This window comes from Bacillus rossius, chromosome 7, assembly GCF_032445375.1.
Source record: "Bacillus rossius redtenbacheri isolate Brsri chromosome 7, Brsri_v3, whole genome shotgun sequence".
Classification (NCBI taxonomy): domain Eukaryota; kingdom Metazoa; phylum Arthropoda; class Insecta; order Phasmatodea; family Bacillidae; genus Bacillus; species Bacillus rossius.
Window position 1 is genome coordinate 67,906,999 of NC_086335.1, and position 24,291 is coordinate 67,931,289.

Sequence of the window (24,291 nt, forward strand, 5' to 3'; positions counted from 1 at the left end):
AAACTGATTTGTAATGTTAGGTTGCGAGTGTTTTATCAGTGATCGATGTGGAGAAGGGATTAGGAGGACATACAGATGGAGCATAAAGTCCGATTCTAGACGTGGCTGAAACCAAAATGGGAGGGGAATTTAAGTGTACTACACGTACCAATATGGCGACTATATGTTTACAAATGTATCAGATGTACCTGTATTGTAGGTTAAATTGGAGATAAATGGCAACTCATGCCATCACATCTGTATTATGAATCTTCGCTTTGGACTTTTAATTTATATAAACATTTCATTAGGAATACAGTTCATTCTTGACAATGTCTGAAATGAACAGGCAGCTTAAAAAAATTTCTTTTGTACATAGGATTTCATGAACTGAATTAAGCACGCGCAGGGACCCCGCAGGAGACCCTGCGGCGCGTGTAGGGACTCCGGGGGAGACTCGTGGGTGATGCAGGGCCCACCTGGTCGGAGCAGTAGGCGACCAGCCGCCCGCCGAGGTCTCCAAGGTCTCCGTGCTTCTGGACCGCCCTCTCCCGGGCGGACAGCAAGGTGACGAGCAGCGCCTCGCTGGACGTGTTCTGTGGCATTGCACCTCACTTTAACTATCGAGGTTTTTTTTTTTTTTTTAATTGTTTGAGTGGTTAACGGCTTTCGCCCACAACCAGAACTATATCATTCGAATCGTTATCAAATCGTAGCAATCAAATCTCTTTATGTAAATTAACCAATCGTCATCAAATCGTAGCCATCAAATCTCTTAATGTAAATTAACACCCATGCCTTATACCGGGACTCGAACCCAGAACCCCTCGCACCGTAAGCCGGTGTGCATCAGACTACGCTACGGAGGTAAACTCTTTCTGAAAATAACAACTGAGCAATAAGAACTTAGTTTCTTAATCTCTGTTGCCCTATGAAGTTTGTCCATTTTTATTTGAATTATTATTTCAATGTATTTTCGTTCTTGTCTATAGTTCTTTTTCTAGTGTTTTTGTTATTCTGTTTTGTTTTTATTATTCATGGTTGCATTGTTTTGTCCTTTCAAGTCGTGCACACCCCTACAGCCCTTTAGTGGTGTTAGTGTGCATGTCACAAATTGTTAATAAAAATAAAAAAATTAAAAAAATAAACATTAAACCTCACTTAAATTTTTAATTTAAAATCTTTAAATTCAAATGCAGTTATAATTTATTTTAAACTACTTAGTTCAGCTGTTTAGCAAGGCCTCGAACACCAATTAAAACCCAGCAATGGCGAGAGAGTAGCGAGAGGAGTTGCGCAGTCTTCAACATTACTTGCTGGACCACAGTGATCTGTGGGTTAGCGACTTTGTCGACGATTAGTGGATTACTCAAAGTAATTCGTTACTTTACAGCTAAACATCTAAATTTCATTTGGCGGGTAAACAGCCCATTTAAGACTCGAGTTCACCTGCAGTGTTGTGTTATTGCATATCTAATGCCCTTATTTTTTTTACATCTGAAATTGTCTCCAAGTATATGTATGCTACATGTTATCTGCTACCTACTTTAAAAAATCAAGCATTAATATTTTGACGTGAAAAAGTCTATTCGCTCGTTACATTGATATTCGGTCGAACTTTCTTATGTGACAAAATACGGCAGATTTGTATCGCTAATAACCACGAGACTAATAATGTGTCAAATATGATTAAGCCCACAACGAATAGACAATGTCTGAACTACTCTGTGTAACCATTGTATTAAAGAGAGTTCTGTTTAAATCGTATATTAATACGAAACACTTGTTATGATTTCGTCCTGACGTTTTTCACCCAATCTGCGCTTTTCTCTGGTTTTATTTTACTAATTTCTATTGTCACCATTTTCGAACAAGGTGACCGGTAAACATCTGCAACAGGCAGGGAAGCGGGCGGACAGAGCAAAGCGCTAAGGCCCGTTCCACAATGACACGGAAACGGAGACGGAACACAGAAACGAAGACGGATTTCACGGAACAGAGCTTCCACAATAGCACGCAAACAGAGACGGACCCGTACGGACCTGTTCAGCAGTGCTGAAGTCTTCCATTTACGTTACTCCGTTAGACCAATAGGAGCACGTTATTAATTCACTGCAGTTGTCAAGCTACAGTTGCGCGTTCATGTTAATTAAGATATTAGTTTTGACTAATGTTGGTTTCCGTATCTCCTGACTACTTTTTTTTATGCGTGAACAACAAAACAAGATTTGTTTTGAAATTTGAATTGTGCACGTGGGTTTCATCATGACGAATTTTGATGAACTTTTAATTTTCATGGCTAAAGACATACCTGCAATATATGGCAAGACGGAGAAGGACTACTTTACCACCGCCACAACGCAAAAAAAAAATCGAATTACTGAATTACCTAGTTAACAACCATACATTTCGATTTAACAGGTAGTTCACTTGATACTCGTAGTTTTCAGTTACGTCACGCTCGCTCTTTCTTATTGGCCAAGATTTTTTACGGGTCCGTGTATTGTAGAACGAGAAAAATACGGACGGAACGGAACAATACTCCGTTTTCGTCTCCGTTTCCGTCTGTTCCGTTTCCGTGTCATTGTGGAACAGGCCTTAAGCGTGTGACGTGGTGCTGCAGGGGGCGCAGTACCTGGAACACGCCTCCCCCGGGGGACCGCGGCGCTGCGTTCAGGAAGTGCGCAGGCAGTCCCAGCGCACCGGCCAGCCAGTCCGTCACTATGGCGTCCAGCTCGGTGCAAGCCGGGCTCAGGTCCTGTCGCATGGGAAGCCTGAAGATGTACATCAAGTTCTGTCCCTGCCCGAACACCTTCGGCCAACCTCGGGTTTATTTATATTTCTCTGTTTATTTTAATGTAGCTATAATAACCTAACTAACCGTCCATAGTGTTTCAAAGTGTTTTAATGTAGCTAACCTAACCGACCACTTTTAATATTTGAATTCATTTTTCCTGCGCAAAAATAAAACAAATACCGAGGTTGGCCGAAGGTAAATTTTCGGGCGTATTCGGGCAGGGACAGAATTTGATGTACATATTAGGCTTCTCTTGAAGCACACCCCGCTCACAGCACATCGCGAACACCCACCGCCTCCTGCCACTTGCCAACCCCAGGTGCCCTTGTGGCAATCCCGTGGTTCTATTCAAACACTTCCAGTCACAGTTCTCATTTTCCAAGATACACATTTTGAAATTTTTTGAAGTTATACTTCTTTAGATGCATTATGAAAAAAAATGATGAGTAAAATTTTTCTATGAGCATGCACCATGTAATGATATTTTCACAGGATAAGAAAAGGCTACTGTCAAATAAAAGTTATAAAGTTTATGTGCTTTTAAATCTTATACTTCAGTGATTGATATTGAATACTGATCCAAATAATTAGCAATATTTATTTGCTGTGAATATTAGTGAAATAAATTGTGTTTACAAACTATTTCAAGTGTATTTTCAAGTCTAATTATAGAAGTGAGGTTATATTCCCATTTATATAATTTATTTGCATTATAAATAATTACATTATTGCGTGATAAATAATAAAAATTAATAAATTGTAACAAACATTCAGCATTTTCATTGATTTTCATTATTAATTAAATTTCATTTAGTTAATTTTATTAAATTAAATAATTAATCTTTGTTAAAATTATTTTAAAACAGTTTAGAGTTTTAAATTAAAAATAAGTGTAACTTCTAGCATGTGTACTTATGTACACACCTTTTTTGATTATTATACCTAACTAGGTAAACGATTTTTTTAGAATTTTTTGTGAGAGAATAATATTATGCTATAATTTTTATATTATTCTATAATTATTTTATAATAAATAATAAAAGTAATATTAAAACTTATTTATTTCATAGCCAAAAATTACTATGTCGTCAAGAATAATTAGTTACACCTCAATGCTCACATTGAAGGTTTGATAAACTTAATGTTTCATTGAGATATAAATTGTCTTCTTTAGTGAAAAAATACACTGAAACATTTAACTCATGGTGATTGGACGATCATCTAGGAGGCTGGTTTGGGCCCTCAGCCATCAGGGTGGGAAAAGTGGCCATGGCGAGATGCCTTACACAGTATTAACACATCGCCCAATCCGGAACTTGGGAAGGAACTTAGGCAAGAGGAAATATTTCCAGTTGTAGCTGGGAGTCAAACCCAGGACCTTAGGCATGCCAGCCAGAAGTTGTAGCACTGAGCCATCAAGTTCTGACCTTTGCTAACTAGTTGCCTAATAATTCCAACTGGAAGCCTGGAGATATTTGAAACTAGCCTTGTGGGTGGAAACACATTCTGAAACGCAAAAAGTTGATAGTTGATCAATGTTGCATTGCGTCTTGCGTAGTTTATAATCCTGGCCTTATACTTTGATGTTATGTAGCATTTTGAAACAAACACTGGTGTTGATTTGTGTGACTTGGGTGCGATCGGCGCTGAAAAGGTAGGTGGACTGACCCAGGTGAAGGACAGGCAGTTGAGCGCCCCGGCCAACATGTCACCCAGGAGGGCGGGGGGCGAGTGGACCGCCGAGTAGGCGTGCATGTGAGGACTCTGCGAGTGCGCCACCTGCAACACCAGCCGGTGGCGAGGTCAGAGCTGGTCAGCAGTCAGCGGGCTGACCCATCAGCTCGTCCTTCAGCACGAGTGTGTCATCAGTGATCGATGTGGAGCAGGGATTAGGAGGACATACAGATGGAGCATAAAGTCCGATTCTAGACGTGGCTGAAACCAAAATGGGAAGGGGAATTTAAGCGTACTACACGTACCAATATGGCGGCCCTTTGTTTACAAATGTATCAGCTGTACCTGTATTGTAGGTTAAATTGGATATAAATGGCAACTCATGCCATTACATTTGTATTATGAAGATTTGCTTTGGACTTTTAAAATATATATAAACATACTAACCAGTAATATTTTGATCTAATTTTCTTCCTGACAGCTTAACAACAGTCGTTAATAAAAGCAGGCTAGAACAGCTGATACAATTATAAACACATACGTCCGCCATAATGGTATGTGAAAATCAGAAAAAAAATATTCTGGAGGAGGGAGGGATTTTGTGGCTTCGCGTCATATGGCTAATGCTCCATCTGTGTTCTTTCCTCATATATGATGTGCAGACGTGGGCCCTGGGTTTGATGCCCGGCTCTGGCAGTCAGACCACGATGCCCGCAAAGGCAGTTCCCCCTGTGGCACTATCGCCTGATTAAACAACACTGTTAGCTATAATGCAGGAAGACTTATATCTTAAGTTTTAAATGGTATTGTTGATGTGTAACATCTACAAGTATTTAAAACTTTTTTTCCCCCCATGCTTTAACAAGAAAACAAGTGGGGAAAATACCACATACAGGAAATCTAATGATGGGGTGCTAGGCGGAATATGGTCATTAAAAAACTGTGTGGTTGAGAAATGTCAACATCAAAAATTAGCTTTTAAATATAAGGAGTTTATATAAATTTGTTGGCTATAATTACATGAATGAAAATGTAATTTTTAAAAAAATATAATATTCTTAGTTCAAATTTTATGGAACTATTGTATTAATGGATTGGCGTATTAAATATTATCCTTTGGAATAATTTTTGTCACTGTTGAATTATTTTCTTAGCAATGAAATAAGCATGGTTGTTAAAACATAATCGTTTACATGTTTGTTAGACACGAAACATGTGTAAATGATACTATAAAATGAAATACTTTTGAACATTGTTTTCATAATATAAATATTCTGTGTCAAATTATAGGTTAGCAACCATTGCAAGTGTCTATTTTTTTCAATAAAAACTCATACTTTACGGACAGGGTTTTTTTTTTTTTTACTTTTGAAACAATTGATGAAGCAATTTAACATAGCGTTTTTATTGTTCCATATTGCAAAATTAATAATCTTAAAATTATATAGTTAATATTCCCATCAACGAACGACCACAATAAAAAAAAATCAACTTTGCCAACATTTACTTTCGAAAAATTAAAATTTTTTAGGTTGTTAAGTTGCTTATAAATACCGCACAGTTCCCGTATTTTCAAAGAAAATCTCATCGTTTGGGCGCGGTTATACGGAACGCTGAAACTTGAAATGAACAAGTTAGTTTAAGTACACATGTTTACAAACGCGAAAGTGTACTGTTACAATGTTGATATAAAGTGTTCAATTCCGAAACCGATTATTCCATCGAATGAATGTGTTGTGGATCCTATTTATTTGAACAAGTGTATCTCTGTTGGAGAATTACAGTCAGCATCAATTTTAAAGCACTAAAATATTTACTTGCTAATCTTTTTTTTTTGTTGTTGTTGCAGTCGGTAAAATATTAGGTACACGAACTTGTGCCAGAAACATTCTCCATCTTGCATTTTCCGCACGGACTGTTTATACTTTCAACACAAAACAGCCAATCAGAGAACGGACGTCGTTGAATGATAAACGGGCCCCGAAAGAAACGGGAAGCCTTCTTTTCACAGACGAGAGAGCCACAGCCGAAGTTCCCCGATGTTCATGCTCGCTTTTTTTTCCGTTCTATCTCATTGTATAAACCAGTGTGGCATTAAATTTTGCGGTCGATTAGGATAGGTTAGCTAAATTATAAATACTTTAAAACATTTTGGATGGTTGGTTATATTAGGTAAGTATAGCTACATTAAAAATACTGTAAAATCATTTTATGGTTGCTTAGTAAATAACTTTTTAATATGTAGCTATCCAGCGCTAGGAAACCGTTTACATGATTTCACAGTATCTTTAATGTAGCTATCCTAACAAAATCAACCGTCCACAATGTTTTAAAGTATTTATAATGTAGCTAACCTAACCTAATTGACCATTAGTTATCATGCGTTACAAAGAACCAAAGGAAAAAAAAATCCCGAAGTTGCACGATCGGGGGTTTGGCTCTCTCGTCTGTGAAAAGTAGGCTTCCCGAAAATAACGTGTTCAGAAAGCCCGCGTAAGTTGAACTTGTTTGCGTGAAGCAGTTCGGAGGTCCCGTGCTTGCTCTGCGGACTGACCCCGGGCAGGATGAGGCGCTCGAAGTCCCGCATGACGCTGTCCCAGGGGGCGCCCGCGACCGGCGCCTCCCGGGGCAGGGCGTCGCTCAGGAAGCCGGGGGTCACGTCCGGGACCACGCGCCTCGCGCGCACGTCCCCCATGTAGTCGGCGATGTAGTCCACCATCTCCTTGCCTGCCGTCACCCGCGCCGGCTTCACTCCACGAGAAGCCTGAGATGTCCATCAAGCTCTGTCCCTGCCCGAACACGCGCGAATATTCACCTTCGGCCAACCTCGGCATTTGTTTTATTTTTGCGCAGGAAAATTGAATTCAAATATTAAAAGTGGTTAGTTAGGTTGGCTACATTAAAACACCATAAAACACTATGGACGGTTAGTTAGGTTAGTATAGCTACATTCAAATAAACAGAGAAATATAAATATATATAAATAAACCCGAGGTTGGCCGAAGGTGAATATTCGGGCGTGTTCGGCAGGGACAGAACTTGATGTACATCTTGGGCTTCCTTCACTCCACATGCCAGTTGAAACGGCTCTCCATTAACAATTAACGTATCACTGACTGACTCTGTAACCGCCGCGTACGATAATTCTTATAATTACTCCGCTTCGCGTGCCATACCTTTTTTTTTATGTGTGTGTTAAGAAGTGCATTTAATTTTTTTTTTATTTACTGATGGCGCTAGAAGTTAAAAAAGAATTCATTAGCATGAAATAAAAGAGAGATTTTCATTGCTTTATTATACAAATACCGAAAATTTCAATTTGAATCTTAGAATCTAATTTTTTATCATATATATCCGAAATAATTTTCATTTGCACAAAATTAAAATTAATTGAATTTTTATATTAAATATAGCGTTTATGTTAAACTAAAGTGTTTGTTATATTCATCATTTTTTCAATCAACATGTGTCTTGGACGCCTTGCAACTAACTACTTCGTAAACTATTGTTTGAGACCGGAAAAATTCGCGGATTCATTTCGCGATAGGCTAAAATTCAAATACATATGCTTGCATTTAAGTTGCTTTTAATTTCTGCTCACTACTTGGCTTACTGCTCTAATAACCCGGTGAATTTCTGGGACTCTACAAGTACAAATAATTGCGAGTGCACGGGACGTTAACCTCCATTAAAACTGAGCATAAGGCTGGGTTTTGTAAAATGAGGTCTTCTCAGACCTAACATATTGGACCTCTACGCTTAGACTGTCAAGTAAACTTCGTTTGCATAGGTAACGTTGGTAAAATTTGGCTGAATGGTATCTAGTTATCAACAATACTTCCTAATAAACTATCACCCAACCAGCGTAGGAGGCGGCCGACCTGATCAGACACACGGCTGAGTGTGCAATCTTTGTAATCTTTATGGCGAAAAATATTTTTCTTTGTTTAAAGCTAATTCCTTACCTTTGCTTAACAATGCATACTTCATGATGGCATATTTACTATTATTCCTAGCCAGTTCCTTTCAAGCTACTAAACAAACTTATAGTATTACCCTTTATATAGAGCTACGGTTTACCAAAATGACTTAAACTATGGAATAAACTATGCTTAGAGGGTGTCAATTTCAAGGTATCTACTTTTTTTTGACACGACCGTATCGTGTTGGGTGTGTTCTTTGAATGTACACGTTATTATAGACTCGAGGGCTACGCGATGTACTGACGACTAGCCAGTTGCCAAATTTATGGAACGTGATCGTATAGCGTCAGTACATCCCCATTCGCCACCGCCGATGTTTATGTCTGCTATCGACTTGTGTCGTGTCCTTGGAGCGTGCTCAATAGCCTGAAGACGAGGTGTCGTATGTAAGTATGTCACCACCGGGTATTTACCAGTCGACTGTGCTTGCTGAATGGACCATTAGCAACACTAGCAGACGTGAGATCAATGTACAAGAGCCGGAAATACAATAGCCTCCATCCGTCAACTCACGCATCTAGCCAAACGATTTACAACATGACTTCATCCGTCCATCAGAATTATTTCCTAAATCATTGTTGCCAAAAATCCATGTGTTTTTTCTCTCAGAGATTTAAGTTTATGTTTTTTTTATTCCTATAAGTATTATATTGGCTATCCACTGAACAATTCTGAGTCGTGATTGAATTGTTTGGAAGCGAGTTTTAACAATCGCAATGCTATTATGAGAAAAAAAATCTGAGCAAACAAACTCCACAGGCCTGTGTTCTTGAGACAATTGACTGCCGCAGCCAAAACAGTGGGTATAATTCAGCCGTCTGCCATCAAAAGTTACAGCTTCCAAGCTTTTGACGGACGGATGGATAGATTTTTTCGGGCCATCCAGTTTGCCGTGGGTCACTATCGTAATTCCAGCTTAATGCGTACGTTATTAAGAAAGTAAGCTACGAATACAGACTTCCGCTGCACATCGTCACGATGGTTTGCCAATCTCGCACGTTTTCAATTGAAGCAATTTTTCGTGTAACAAATATTATTATTAAATAATATGAGACACTATTGTGAAACCATCATACATATTAATTTACGACATAAAATTACTTTTCTATGCCCCTTGATACGAAATTCACACAGTTTGATAAGTGGTTATCTACGAGTTTTGGAAGGGGAAAAAAAGGGGAGCAGGGTAAAAATAAATAAGTGTACAATTTCTCCCTAAACTGATAATCCATCTTGAATTTATTAGTGTTCAAGTCATGGCAAGTATTTGGCATTTATTTCTAAAAATAATACTAATAATTTTTTTAAAAAAACTAGCGTATAACACTGCGAATTCCCTGAAGTTGACAGTTACAGACTGCTTTAAAAATAATCATTTTCTCGTAAGAATAACGTGAGTTCAAAAAAGCAACTTTAGAAACGATTTTAACGGTGTTCACACACTAATGGTTTCAGAAATATGAAAAATACTTTAACAAATCATTTATTTTAAAAACTCTTAAAATGCCATATACAAAAACTTTCGAAATGGCGACTGTGGCCGGGAACCAGGTGCAGCGAGGCATGTCGCGGCCGGTCGCAGATACTTGCCTCTCCTCCTGTACTCTTCCCAGTCCATGTCCCGCGACGCGACGCCCGCGACCATAGAATAAAGACTGTCGCTCGCTAGCGCGACTATGGCGCGCGGCCCCGCAGTGCGCATCAGCGCCAGGGTCTCCACAAGGAAAAAATATTTCGTACCAACTTAGGCCAGAAAAAAGGACTAGATTAGAAAAAAAAAAGTACTAAATTATAATTTGTTATGGTTTTTAACAATTTAGGAAGTTATTATGACATTGCAATGCTCGAACTTAAATATCACACCACACACACATACATTCCATAGTTTTTAAAAAATAATTACGCTTAGTAATAAAACACATTGGAGTTATTATAATATTATTATATTAAAGAAAAATGTACTAGATCTATACTAAACCTTTAAAAAAGTTATAAAAGTACTATATCTAGTACGAAAGTACTAACTGTGGAGACCCTGATCAGCGCCAGCCCCGCGGCCTACGTAAGCCCGCGGCCCCGCGGCCCCGCAATGCGCATCAGCGGCCCCGCAGTGCGCATCAGCGGTCAGCCGCACGGCTCGGGCGCGAGCCTTCTTCTCTCGACTAAAGAAGGAATTTCAAAGAGAAAAAAAACAGGCGAAGAAGTTATATTTCCACTTTCTAACAAGAAATGAAAATTCAACGTACGCTCCTGATTGTCTGAGGTGGGTTTTACCACGCAAGTAGAGAACGCTCAGTAAAAGAGTTAGTTTTAACAATTATTTTATTGACAATCGGCAGCAGGACAGGACATGTGAGGACGACGCGCGGACGTGAGTGACGTCAGCGACGCAGGACCGTGCTGCAGGAGAGGGCGGTCAGCGAGGACGGGGCGGAGGAGCCGAGCTGCACCAGGTCCTCGAGCAGCTCGCTCACGCTGTCGTGGTCTCCGGCGGGGCTGGAGTAGTGGCGCGGCTTGGGCCGCTGCAGCCCCAGCTGGTCCAGCAGGTCGGCCAGCTGTCCCGGGGGCAGGGCCGGCGCGCCGCGCGCCATCTGCAGCACCGCGTACTGCAGGCCCTCCTCCACCATGGCCTGCACCTGCCGCGGTCCGACATCCCAGCCACCCACACGCAGGGATTCCAACCCATGTGCCGAATCTCATTTATTTCCTCCCAATTTGCCCTCAGAAGCAGTGGCGTAGCAAGCGGGTGGCAGGGATGGCCCCCGCCTGGGGCGCCGTCGAAGAGAGAGAGAGTGGCCGGGGGGGGGGGGGGGGGGGGCGCCACGACGGTTTCGCGGTTACTGAACCCTCCCCCCCCCCTCTTTTTTAATCCTTGAGGTGGCGCCATTTTCAAGTCTGGCCAGGGGCGCCAGTCACCTTAGCTACGCCACTGCTCAGCAGAGCCTCAAGAGCAACCCTCCTACAGATTAAGTCCGACCATGCTTGATTGTTTTTTGTTTTTTTTCACAGTAATCCGAACCTAATTTACTATTTAATTTACAGATGTAGTGATTTTTTTTCCTAACCTAAATACAAACTAAGTTTGTTGGGGAGGGTTCCGGGTTAGGGTCTTAGGGAGGGAGACTAAGTGCGTCTCAGGCCAAAGCCTATACGCTCTAATCATGCAGGGTTTAAGCCATGCGAGAGAGGGTCGCATGCATCATGTTTTAGGAGGGGGATTGGCCAGCCATGACAGCGATTGGCGCTATGATGACTAACTCCCGGCTTTCCGCAACCTTAGTTCGAAGCCGGGCAATGGCAGTCAAACCATGATTCCCGCAACTGATGTGACGACTGGACAGTAGCAACTTGCTCCGCGGGTGTGTTGCCTGGTGGAGTACCCCTCCCTGCACACGGTTTGATTTTTTTTTTTTACACTTTTGATACACTAAATCGTACCTTCGGTATATGAATAAATATTTACCAGATACTTTTGTGTTACCTGTATATTGACGTGAGGTACGGTATTTTATTTTACTTAATTTCAACTATATGAAACTCTCGCATTGTTATTACTTTTAAAATAAGGGAAAATAATTTTTACACATCTTAAGTAAAAAAAAAAAAAAACTGTCTTGTTTTCTCTTGTAGACTTAATACACATTTAAAAATTTCATTGCGTACTTTCATAGTATGCTAGATATTAGATTTATTATTTTTTAATATGCAACATAGCTAATTTACTAACTTTCGATCCGTATATCGTATTTTTAAAGTATTACAAAAACTTTTTTTTCTGTTACGAACGCAATAGCCAACGAGAGTAGAGTAGGGTGCTACATTGGCGGTAATAAGAAATGTTTATATTTATCACTCATATAGTTTCAAGAAATTGTCGAGATATTACAGTGCTCAGGTGTAATTCATGCTTTAAAAATTAATTAATGCTATTATTTATAAAAAAAAGTCACTAGCAATAAATGTAAATAAAAAATAAAATGTTTCATGGTTATAATGATTAACTAAAAATCTTACGTAACCCAAATAAATGTATATCTTTAAAAATAATGTAAAGTGTAAGACTCTTCTCACGTTACCAATAGGTAAAAAGGGCCTAAAGTTTGTGTGACACTTTACTTTATGTAGTGTTACACCTCTACACTCCTTAGGTGTACTCCGTTGATGTAGACAGTTTTCTGTAGTGATTTTACTACTCCTCTCAGGAATTATTTCATAACATAATATTAAATGTAGGGATATAGCTCTATAGCTAAACAGTTGAGGTGACAATACAACCATGTGTTTGAACTGATTAAATTGGCTGTTTATGATGGGCGCCACTCTTACATATATATATTTACCTTGTTGACAAAGAAAAACAAGTGAAACAAAATACATTAGAGAAAACAATATTACAGATCTAATGTTTAGGTAGAGTGAAAAACAAGGAGAAATTAGGATTGTTGAACATACACAATATTAAATAATAATAAAATAAAATACGATTAACAGATAGTCTGTAATAAAATAAATATATATTTGTATTTATGGTTTGGCAAGTGGTATATAATTATATCTTTACAACAAACAGGAAATACGTTGCACACATGAGTCTCCAAAAAAAGTTCATTAGTTCAGTTTATTATGTCCGTTGTTCTCACTCTTAGATCGAAGAAAATAGATAAAATATAGTTTATTATTATTAACGTTTAATTTAAGAAAATGTACCTCGGCTTAGTTCAAAATGTTGGGTAGGTAGAACTATATGAGATTCCAGTTTCATTTTACCTCTGGGTAGGAACTGTGATGTGTATATAGAATATTAGTTGGTCTATAATGTTTGTCTTTGGATGGCTTTACTTAGTTCTGAAAATAATCATTGTTTTTTTTTCGTCGACAACAGGATATTATGACATTCGGTTCAGGAAACAGTCTTTTACGACGGAGAATATGAGTCAGTTCTTACTCACGTCATTACTCACTCCTAATTACACATCTGTGCGGATGTGCCCTGTATTAATTACATATATTTATTTATACGACGATTTAAACATCCTTACACATGGATGATCTAATTTAGCTTCGAGGATTGCCAGATATATGCAGGATTGAAACCCGGGCGATTTCAACAACGTCGCCACAATTACAGCACTTTTTCTTAACAATTTAGTTCTAAAACTGTTAACTTTTGTAACTCGGCCTCCCTTTGGCCGGAGCAAAAACACCGTTAACGGAAATTTACACTTCAAAACAAATACCGACTTTCAACAATACATCTGAAAATATCAAAATGTCACAAATTTAAAATGTCAATTTTCAACAATGAATATACTGTTATATAAAATACGTGGAAAAAGTTTCTTTTGCCGTTGAAGTCAATAGTGCCCTAGAGGGGTCTTGCCAATTGTTGCTCAGATGTCAGCTCGGGCTACGACATAGAGTGTAACACATGTAGATACGTCCAACTACAAATATAGAGCATTTAACATGGCAAAAATAAACAAATAACAATAAATGTATTAAAATGTTATTAAAATAATAATAATTCACTTTCTGTGCATGGAATAGTCATGTAACAGCACAAGAACTTACATAATATAGCTATTTACTAGTATTGCCAATAAATGTCGGATGCATAGCGAAATTTCATTGACTAAAATTAACAGTAATATTTAAACTGAGAACCCATTTGACACAGGTCGTGTGCACAGTCATGAGCGTTGCTTGCTGTGCACTCGCTTATGTGTTTAAATGGGAACGCAGCCTAATCCGCTTTCAACTCCTTGCACGACTCGCATCAACTCACCTCTTATACACGAACTTTTCACACATGGTTCCGTAACAATGCAGAAACATGACCACTTGTCGATATTGTCTGCTGTGTGGGTGAGCACAGTGCAGGAAATTAAGTGCGTTGGTGCCCGTTCGCGTAATGCGAGTAGTGCAAAATGTGAACTACCACGGTGGTTAAGTTTTCAGTTGAGTTGACTCGCACCAAAGCTATCCGGCTTCATTTCCCTGCAGGAGACAAAACCAAATTTCTCCAAGAGTGGAAAACATGGCAGAATTAGTCGCTTCAAGCGGCCGGGCTTACGTCAATGTGCTGATCATCCCAACGCCCACCTAATTCATTCCGTCAATGCTCCATTCACAATCTGATCAAAATTTCGTCAGTCCTCACCATCTGTAAAGATCTCGAATTCGACATGTTTTGATACCAAGCTTTACCACAAGCGTGCATTTTCTTGATGATAGTTTTACGAACGGTTTACTTCAAGAGCATGTTATATTATGTTTTGTTTCAAATTTCCATCGACAAGAAATGTACGCTGAATGGTTTTATTATTATTTGCTATTTCTGAAGATTCGTGTGAATATGTATTTGCAATTAAAACTTTTGCCATGGTCATTCTCCAGAAATTTAAATCTGTGTCCCCCCCCCCCCCCCCTCCAAAGGCCCTAACACATTTTATTACGGGGCCTGGACCCAGTATCGGAGACGGCCCCCTCCCCTCAATTTTACAGTCACGTGCCACATTATAATTGCATGGTTATTTCTTACCTACACTCTTTTTAGAATGTTATTTAACCTGCAAATACAGGGTATAATTAATTATGGTTACTATTTTATAAGTCCAAACTAAGATTTATTTATGAAATATTCTATATGTTTTTTCTAGTTTGTAAATATTATAATAGTTAAAACATTTAAAAAATAAAATAGGGCTGGGTCCGGGCTCCCTTAAGGCCAGTGGCGGATCCAGGATTTTGGTTTGGGAGGGGCTTGACCCAGCTGAGGCTAGGCTTTATCAAGGCAAACACTAAAACAATAGTGGACCCAGATGCTTTTGGAGGGGGCTTGAGCCCCTTAGCCCCCCCTCTGGATCCGCTACTGCCCTGGACCCAGAGGTCCACCCATCCCCACCCTTGTGGGGGCCATGCTCCCCCCCCCCCCCCTTTTACAACAAACAAGCAAATTAAAACGAGCAGATTGAACTGTGCAAACGGCAGGAATGCTAGCAGCACACACGGCAGGTGTCTCAGTACCTCGGGCAGCTCCATGAGGCGCTGCAGCGTGGCGCTGCGGCGCGAGCGACGCACCACCACCAGCTCCAGCGGCGACATGCGCTGGAAGCGCACGCAGCCCATGATGGCGGCCGCGTGCTGCCTGCGGGCGTCCCAGTCGTGAGCGAGCCAGCGCAGCGCCGCCACGAGCACGTGCGCCTCCGCCTGCGCGAGTGACCTGGTCGGCTCATTGCCCACTTCTGCAGGCTACACTGGTACCTACGGCAGCCGATGGTTTAGGCCCGTTACACCAGGGGCGCAACAACTAAATTTCCAAAGGAGGGGGGGGGGAATATACCTTTTTATAAAGAATCATCGTTCCCCCCTATTGAAGCGGGGGGGTCCCCGGAAAAATTTTGAATTTCAAGGTGGAAAATGGCGCTATTTAAGCAGTTTTATTTTCTAAAAAATTGATTACACAGCACTTTCTTTGCCCCCGTTTGCCCCCACTTCAAGGTTTCAGAGGGGGGGAAATACTCTTGCCCCCCCCTGTTGTTGCGCCCCTGCATTACACCAGTGACATTTGCAAACATTAACATAATACCGTAGTGCAAGACTGAACTATTAGTCTCAATAATTTCAAGAGAACATCTAACTAACCCCCTTAATTTCTTTTTTTTTGTACACCAACATGCCCACGCGGTAATACGCTTGTGCAAGTGTCAGACCTGATTCACCTTTAATGTGAACATTATGGGCTGATCACCCATGCATTGGTTTCGTTGGAGCGGAAAGCACATTTCACACCACACGACATACTCTATTTTTTTAACTAGTCACTTGCTCTAGGGTACTCCCACGAGTCTCTAATGCTCACCAACATGACACTACATCCCGCCAGTGGGCTGATCTATTTTTTTGGGGAGCTTATCTCCCTCGCTTAACACAAAAAAAAATGTAACTTAGGTTACCATTACACCATGCCATTGTGCACACTTGGTCATCGGGCCGACCTGTCCCACAATGCAAGCACCCATTCCATTGATATCAGTGATTCTAGAAAAGAACAGGTGTCTATGTTGGGCCGGAAGAGGGTGGGGGGGGGACACATCCCCACCAGTATTTTCAAGTACATCCAGTAGTTTTATTTATACCATTTTCATGTTTATAAAATACATGTATTTACAGTTATGACATATAGTAGTAGGTGTCAAATGTACATAAAAAGCATAGTTTGAAAATAAACAGACATTTGATGCTTAACTCGATGGAGGTACTAGCATTTAAAGAAATAAATTTATTTTATGTTATTCATTCCCAACCTCCCGCCAAAATTTATGTGCTAGATACGCCCATGTACGGAAGTGTGGGATGCTTCTGAAATGACACGCTTTAAGCGAGTTGTCGAAACTAAAGCCCTGGACGGCTGCGTGATGGCCTGGGGGCACACCATGAACTACAGTGTGGGGGCGAGACATCGCAGAGAAGTGCTGCCGACGGCTCACCGGCACGCTGACGTGCGCAGAGTCGAGCAGGTCGGCCGCGTGCCTCGCCGGCAGCTTCAGGAAGTCGTCGGAGGCGGCGAGGTGCTTGAAGAACTTGCTGATGCGAGGCAGCATGATGTCGGCCACCATGTCGCACGACTTGAGCTTCGCCTCCAGGAACATGGAGTAGGCCGTCTCCTCGTTGAACACGTCCTTGCTGTTGAACACGGCCCAGCACTGCTCCTCCAACTCGCGCACGCCCAGGTCCACGGCTGAGATCAGCACGTCGAGGATCGTCCTGCGTGGGGACCCTGACCCTCTCGCTTCGCCGCTCGCCTTTCACCCTTTAGCCTCCACTAATGTGTTCCTTCAGAATCTGCTATCCATGATCATACTGTTGAAAAATATCTCTCTTAAGAATATTAAAATCAAATATTCATAAAAATTATTACTTTTGTTTAAGTTTCTCTCTCATTTTCTTTTTTATGTAGAGACTCATCAACAAGACATAATCGAGATCAAAGCCCAGAGAGTAGAGAAGCAGTTTTCAACAAATTAATGCTAAAAAATAATAAGATATATTAATTTAACATGTTAAATATATATCTAAAACCATAAATACAAACAAAATGCACTGGATATATAAATAAAAAAATATATATACAATCTTATCTCTTTACAGGGTAGAGGTAGAAATCGCAGATGAATAATGGCATCTGCAAAAATATTCCCTTCATAGGAAATCCTAGAACATCGTTTATCGTTTACCATATCGTTTACCATATCGCGCCTCTTTATTTTAATCTGTTCTACAACTCTTTCAACAAAGTAGGATTATTCCTTCTTTTTTTTTTTAAATTTTGTCTACTTTGAAAATGAAGAAACTACCATGTCGGCGAAATTGAATTTTTCTTTTCTCCAATGAAATTTAATGAGCCAAGAACATTTCAGTTTCCAGTTATAAATTCAGAATTGTCTAGTCCCTCCTTAAGTGTGGTTGTTCGTTTCGTCCATGGAGTATGTTTATCAGATCAGTGCGATTATTATTTTTTTTAGGTTTAAGTAAATTCCCTGTAGTTTCAATTTTTTTTCTGCATAAAATTGAATAAATTGAAGTTACATGCCAGTGCCCCATGCAGTACCAGAGCTGCTGCAGACATGAAGAGACATGATGGGCTACACCTTGAACATCTCTTCTTCACCTTTCCGTACCATTCTACACGTGCCATTCCACGCTGGACATTTCGCCCCACCTATCAATTTCCTCCCCCCTTCACTTATCGAGTGGTCAGTGTGGAGCTGGTTGTTGGCCGGGCGTGTGCAGACATGCCTGGGGTGGAGAATCCTCTTGTAGCTGAACGGCGAGCCGTACATCCACGAGTACAGCTCGCTGAACATGTCCGGGGTGAGGGACGGAAAGTTGAGCTCCACGTAGTTGCTGTCGCAATTCTTGAAGTGGTCCGAGTAGCACTGCAGCAGCAACTTGTGGCACCTGCAACACACACACAAACACACTCAACATAACAAACGTCACGTGGCCTAAGACCCTGTAAAACTCGAACCTTCTCCTTTAGAAGTTGGTAAAATAATGCCGGAGGGTTATGCATTCGTCGAAAACTTTATTGGCGTAGCCACATTTGTTTTTGAGAGGATCGATGACTTGTGTTAGCATCAAATTTTTTGTATACCATATATAGGTCTTGTTCTAAAATATAGTGGATATTTGAAAGAATTGACCAATAAGCATTTGGCATAGCGAAACGGAAATTTCCTAATGCGATCGACCGAGTAACGCGGCCTTGCGAGGCTCATGTTGTACCATTAAGTATATCATCAGTCATATGCGAGCGACTAGGGACAGTATTGGAAAAAAAGTATCGTAGTCATGAAAGTATTAAAAGAAAAGTATCGATACCTCAAGATATCGATTATTTTCTATAGCATTTTAATAAATTAATTAAAACAAGCATTAAATTAATCAAAATCAAAGTTATTTCAATTATCTACTAATCTGTCTTTGCACAAGCTCTGTCATCTCGAAAAAGAATGTTTTTGAATCTAGGGTATAGCAACTATCTACAAATATTGTATTAGCAGTTAGCACATGCTCTGAAATATTGAAAGTGAAAGTTTTTTAATCTTGGGTCCAGCAAGCAGGACATGACATCAAATTATTACCTTCAATGTATTCAAATATATGTTTTAGGTAATTGTTTTATCACCTCATTCTTCACTGTCTTTACTACACTGCTGTCAATGCTGTTGTCACTGGGAATACTTAAACCAATTGTCTGAGATTTAAGGCAATTGATTATCGGTATGATTTTGCTTCTCAACGGACAGTTTCTTGGTGATGTATTCTATTTTCTTCAAAAATTTAAGCAATAGTTTAATAATCTGCACTTCTAAAGCCGAAGGAGTAAGTAGGTGGTGCTTTTGTGTACCAAAAAGTATAGATACTTTCTCGATGTCCCTGCTAGCGACTGACACATCTAGTATATAATTGCGAAATAACATGAGATTGGCAAAACAAGTTCAGCAGATTAGGAATATGGGAAGAGGGCACTGGGTTTGCTTGATATAACCCTACAGGGAACAGGGAGGAGTGTAAGGGAAATGATGAAGTATGCGGCTGTGATCTGGGATCCATACCTAGAGACTGTGGCAAAGGAGCTAGACAAGTTGCAGCGTAGAGCAGCATACTGGTTGAGGAGTATGTGGCAGAGAAGAGAAGGTCAGGAGGGAAAATGCATAGTCTGTCGGAAAAATTAAGGAGTTAGGGTGGGAAGTGTTACAAGGAATGAAAAAGGTGGAAAGGTTAGTCAGGCTTTTTAAGGTGATAAATTGTGAAAGGGGGTGGTGACAGCTGGGAATTAGGGGACACTGAGGGGGGGGGGGTTAAAGGCCAGAGAGATCACAGGTAGAAGCTCCAGAGAGTATGGAGGCGAACGGAAAGAGAGACATTCCTTCCATGTGAGGACATGGAAGGAGTGGAATGGGTTGCAGGAAGGGTGAGAGATGTCAAGATCTGGGGAGATGTCTGATTTAGTGATGGAAGGGGTATTGAGAGAAGCTGAGGATTTCTGGCCACCAGGTGAAAGCTAAATTGCGAGTGTAAACCAGTCTATAGACGATGAAAACTCTGAACATCCAAGGACACGTCAACTTAGATGAGTCCTACCTAGTAGAATAGACTGTAACATATTTTCTCCAGATATTCTCCAAGAAGATCTTCTGTGTATGCCACTAGAGGTAGGCTAGCATTTGAAATTAATGTGTCTGTTGGAAAACAATTTGTAAACAAATGCATCTGCTTAATGTTTGGCTATCATAAACTAGTCTAAACCAATTGTAAACCAACCTCTTGCGGAGAAGACAAGATTTGGTCTATATTTGTATTTAGTCTATAGTATGACCTGAATTCCTTGCCGCGCACCGACACCACGCAGTCCGCATTTTTCGGGTCTGTTATGTACTTCTTGATCATGTCCTTGATATTGGGCTTATCGTCGGGAACATCCTTCATTTTGATGTCCTTGGGGTTCCACAGGACGTCCTCGTCTTCCATCTCCGCCTGCCCCTCGCTGCTCGAGTCTCTCTTGCTGGCGTCCTCGTCGTACAGGTCATGTGAGTTCTCCGACTTCAGACTGTCCTCGTCGGAGTACGAGGCTTCTGAGTCTTCGTCCAAGAAACTATCCTCCAAGTCCATTTTCACTGATAACAAACCACACAAATACACAATTGTATAATTCTTTGCTAAATCTAAAGGACTTGCACAATAAATACAACCAAAGCAGCACACTAATATTCAAACTAAACATCCATGGAATAGCTTGCCTGTGAAGAAGATTGGTCGTTTGCTTGCTGAATTGTATTATATATTTGAAATGAACATCGGAGAATGAACTTTATTACAGTCGATATAACTAAACTTGATACAATAATTTGATAATCATGCAGTTTTATATTTGTCGTATTTTATCAAAGAAAAACCAGGCATTGAATTTTATCTACATAGTACAATCTTGCAATAAAGTGGCACCAAAAACAATATCTCGATAACAACTCATTTTTTTATAAAAAATATTTTACAACATTTAAATATTGCAACAGTAGATCAAATTTACATTTTTTTTTGTTACTATTATAGTATTATTTTCGGAGAATGGCGCTCATTCGAAGAAATGTGATCGTAGCCAAATAAGATATTTGTTCTATGCCAAGGAGGATAGAAGTATAATATTGATTCAGTACTTTGTCATTCTCTACTCCTTGTTCTATGATTTCCATCATAGAAAGCATAGAACATAAAACTAGAGGTGGGTTGTTACAGCAATTTTCGGTATATGTTCTAACCTGATACTGATACAGTAATGTACCTAATTACAAGTATCTGATAATTTTGTATCAGGGCAGTAACGGTCCCAGAAGTGACAAGTTATCAGCAATCTCGTTACAGGGTACACATCCTCCGTGCCGTCACCACCAGTGTAAAAAGGTATCGGTGTCTCTGATACATTATTTCTCACGTCCTATAATTCTCTACCTCTGTTACTATCATGCCCGCCTGATACAGCCAGTATCAATCAGTTCAACATTCACTGCAGTTCGTCCTGGCCGTGTATTACCATGTGCATTGTTGCGGGCTGTCATGCTTTGTAGTTAGTATCTTTATAGTGAAATAAGGAATGGATAAGTGCAGGAAAAAGACTTCATTTGTGTGGAATTTTTTTTACGGAAAATAATGATTTTGCTAATTGTAATTTGTGTAAACAAAAACTGAGTTATAAATCATCATCGACTAATCTGAAGAAACATTTGAAACGTAAACATTGATATAGTATGCTCACTAATGTACGTATCTGTTTTTTTTATTTTTAATATTTGATAAAATCGTAATCTTTTAATGTATGAAAACACTAGTTACTAATTGTTTTCGGGGAAAAAAAAGTCCTAATGTTGATTACATCTGTTATTAGTGTCAACTGAGAATTTATTTGCATTTTCATAGCTGTTAGGTGCACAAATATAAATATTATATCTTGTATTAATGTACTTTTTAATATTAAAATTTCATTAGTTTTATTATTGAACGAGACTGTGCACGCACTGCGCACTGAGCATACTTTGATGTGAGACAATAACCAAACGACTCGTAACAATTTCGCTTTACGCCTCTCCTTCAACGCCTTCCCCTGCGCTTCCTCCCCTACATTATTTCCCTTCTTTATCCCTTATTCGTCGTTCCTGCTCCCTCCCCTTTCACAAGCTCCGCCCAAGTGACCGTCATCTGCGATCGGGTTCTGCGCACATTGGCCGTGGTGTTGTTCCAGGCGAATTCTGAACTGATACTAAAGTACTTGATACTTTTCAAGTGTACTCGTTTGCCGTTCCTGATACAGGCGCGTATCAGTTCAAAAGTATCAGGTTGATACTTTTCGACCCACCTCTACATAAAACACATTCGAAGAGAGGCGTTTGTAGGAGTGGTGGGTGCTTTTTATGGTAGACAATCGTTTAGAAAATGTGTGGTCTATTGCGGCACAGGTCTTGCCTGGTATAATAATGTTCGCAGGCTTTGTTTTAAGTAGCTTGGCTTCTGGGTTGTAGCCGTGTCCTTAGGTGAATAATTCACCGGGGTTTCGGTCAGTAGGTAACCGCTCCCTGATGATGGCGACTGCAATGTCGACCGAAACGTCAGTGAATTATTCACCAAGCTACTTCCTTACCCGGTATAGTTTCTCTTCATTTTATATAGCAGTGGCTGAAATGCATTATGAACCTATTTTCAACATGGTCTTCTGGCCCTTGGGTTGACTAATAGCACAATTTTACGGATAGCTTTAAAATGAATTACTGTTTATGGAAAGGAGTGCTGCTGGTGTGCAAAGGGATAAAAAGTGCTCATGTTTAGTGATCCTGAATGTGCCAAATACAAGCTATTGGGTAATGATATAATTTGAGGCGCCCATACGTAATATTCTACAATGTCAACATCGGGTTAAGAACAATACCCAATATATATATTTTTTAAATGCATTAAATACAAATTTTTATACCATATGCCTTTGGAATCTTGGTTAACTAAATTCTATAATAAAAACAGATCGAATATAATTTAAAAAATAAACATAAAAATTTTGTAACTTCGTTAAAATTAAGAAGGAAGGTTTCAGTCTCCTGTAATCATCAAAAATGATTTTGTAATAAGTGACCCAGTTATAGCAGATTATATTGGTAAACACTTTGCTGGAGTCTATTATCAGAAAAATAATATATAGCTGCAACCACAAATATATAAATATGATGAATATGATAAATATGTAAATACATTAGTATACCTACCACACACTATAACCAACAGTCTTGTTCATTGGGCAATAAAATCTCTAAAATCAGTGATATCAGCTGGAGTATATGGCTTTCCTAATGTCATTTTTAAAGACTGTAAGGACATTTTAGCAATTGTTTAAACTCATATTGTCAATATAAATCTGTAGTAGTGCCAATATTAAGAAAAAAACATTTATTTACATTCTGTACCATGTAATACAATAAAAAATTATTTAAATTTGCCAGTTACACCTATGGTGAGATATTATCACATAGGCAGATTGATGATATAAACATAGTAGGCCTAATTATTGAAATAAATATCAATATAAATGACGATGATCTATCAGTATTATATTGGGTTAAAACGAATTAATAAATATACCCCAGCAGTAACAATAGTTGATAAATGAACCAATGAAGACAGGAATGGGAGCCACTATTGTTGAAGGAAGTCAAGGAGAAAAAGGAATTTGAGCACTTTTAGTAATACCAGCAACAACAATTAAAATCCCAATAAATTTAACATAAAAATTAAATGAAAAAAAAAAAAAAAAAACATTTATTTTGATCTGAGTAAAGCTTTTGACACATGTAAGCATTCTTTAATACCTATCCCTAGGTATTTATAGTTTGAGGTCTCACCTGCTACAACTACCCTCCAGTGGTACACTCTCTGAACATTTTTTTTTTTATAGCAAACCTGACCACTTTGTCTTACCCACAATTAAGTATCTTCCTGTCGTTCCTTTCAACCCACTCAGATCTTCATGCAACCCTTCGTCTTCAGCAGACCCACACACTGCAGTCGTCCTACCGACCCTCTCGTGCAATCAACCATCACGAGGTAGGAAACAACTTGTATATCACAAAATCCCTATAAAAAATGTTGAATAGTCCATACACAAAAAAAAAATATTATTTTTTGTTACATTTAAGTTCCTATTGTCCAGAATTATCTTTAGAAATTTCTGGAATATACATCATTATACAATACATGCCATTGACAACACACCTCTTAAATTTAAGCATAATAAAAAAAAAATATTATTGAGGA

General features: G+C 39.5%; 2 protein-coding genes across 4 annotated transcripts in view; both read right to left on the minus strand.

The window, feature by feature from the left end:
- LOC134534615 (histidine decarboxylase-like) overlaps positions 1-7,241 on the minus strand; it is a 10,463-nt gene extending 3,222 nt beyond the window's left edge. Inside the window, exons 1-4 of the mRNA XM_063373099.1 lie at positions 7,005-7,241; positions 4,445-4,555; positions 2,615-2,737; positions 459-575 (exon numbers count right to left, since the gene is read on the minus strand). Of these exons, the coding sequence (XP_063229169.1) occupies positions 459-575; positions 2,615-2,737; positions 4,445-4,555; positions 7,005-7,169 (516 nt within the window). The 5' untranslated portion in view covers positions 7,170-7,241. The remainder of the gene's footprint in view (positions 1-458; positions 576-2,614; positions 2,738-4,444; positions 4,556-7,004) is intronic.
- Positions 7,242-10,737: 3,496 nt separating this feature from the next.
- LOC134534278 (kelch-like protein 17) lies at positions 10,738-21,089 on the minus strand. 3 transcript variants are annotated; one of them, XM_063372592.1, is made up of 6 exons: positions 20,739-21,089; positions 20,318-20,615; positions 18,232-18,393; positions 16,923-17,199; positions 15,460-15,642; positions 10,738-11,024 (listed from the first exon to the last, which is right to left on the minus strand). In XM_063372592.1, exons 2-6 carry the CDS (start codon positions 20,608-20,610, stop codon positions 10,815-10,817), a joined length of 1,125 nt encoding a protein of 374 aa, XP_063228662.1. In that variant the 5' UTR covers positions 20,611-20,615; positions 20,739-21,089; the 3' UTR covers positions 10,738-10,814. The 3 variants fall into 3 exon arrangements, with proteins under 3 accessions (XP_063228662.1, XP_063228660.1, XP_063228661.1); XM_063372590.1 differs by having other exon boundaries at positions 10,738-11,069; XM_063372591.1 differs by having other exon boundaries at positions 10,738-11,069; positions 15,460-15,580; positions 20,739-21,083.
- Between the last annotated feature and the right edge of the window lie 3,202 nt (positions 21,090-24,291).

Excerpts from the sequence above, each read along its gene's own strand:
- LOC134534278 (XM_063372590.1), bottom strand. The coding sequence starts at position 20,610 with ATGGACTTGGAGGATAGTTTCTTGGACGAAGACTCAGAAGCCTCGTAC. Across the intron at positions 18,394-20,317 it reads GTGCGCGGCAAGGAATTCAG|GTGCCACAAGTTGCTGCTGC; the intron begins GTCATACTATAG and ends TGTGTGTTGCAG. Across the intron at positions 11,070-15,459 it reads GCCTCATGGAGCTGCCCGAG|GTGCAGGCCATGGTGGAGGA; the intron begins GTACTGAGACAC and ends GGACCGCGGCAG.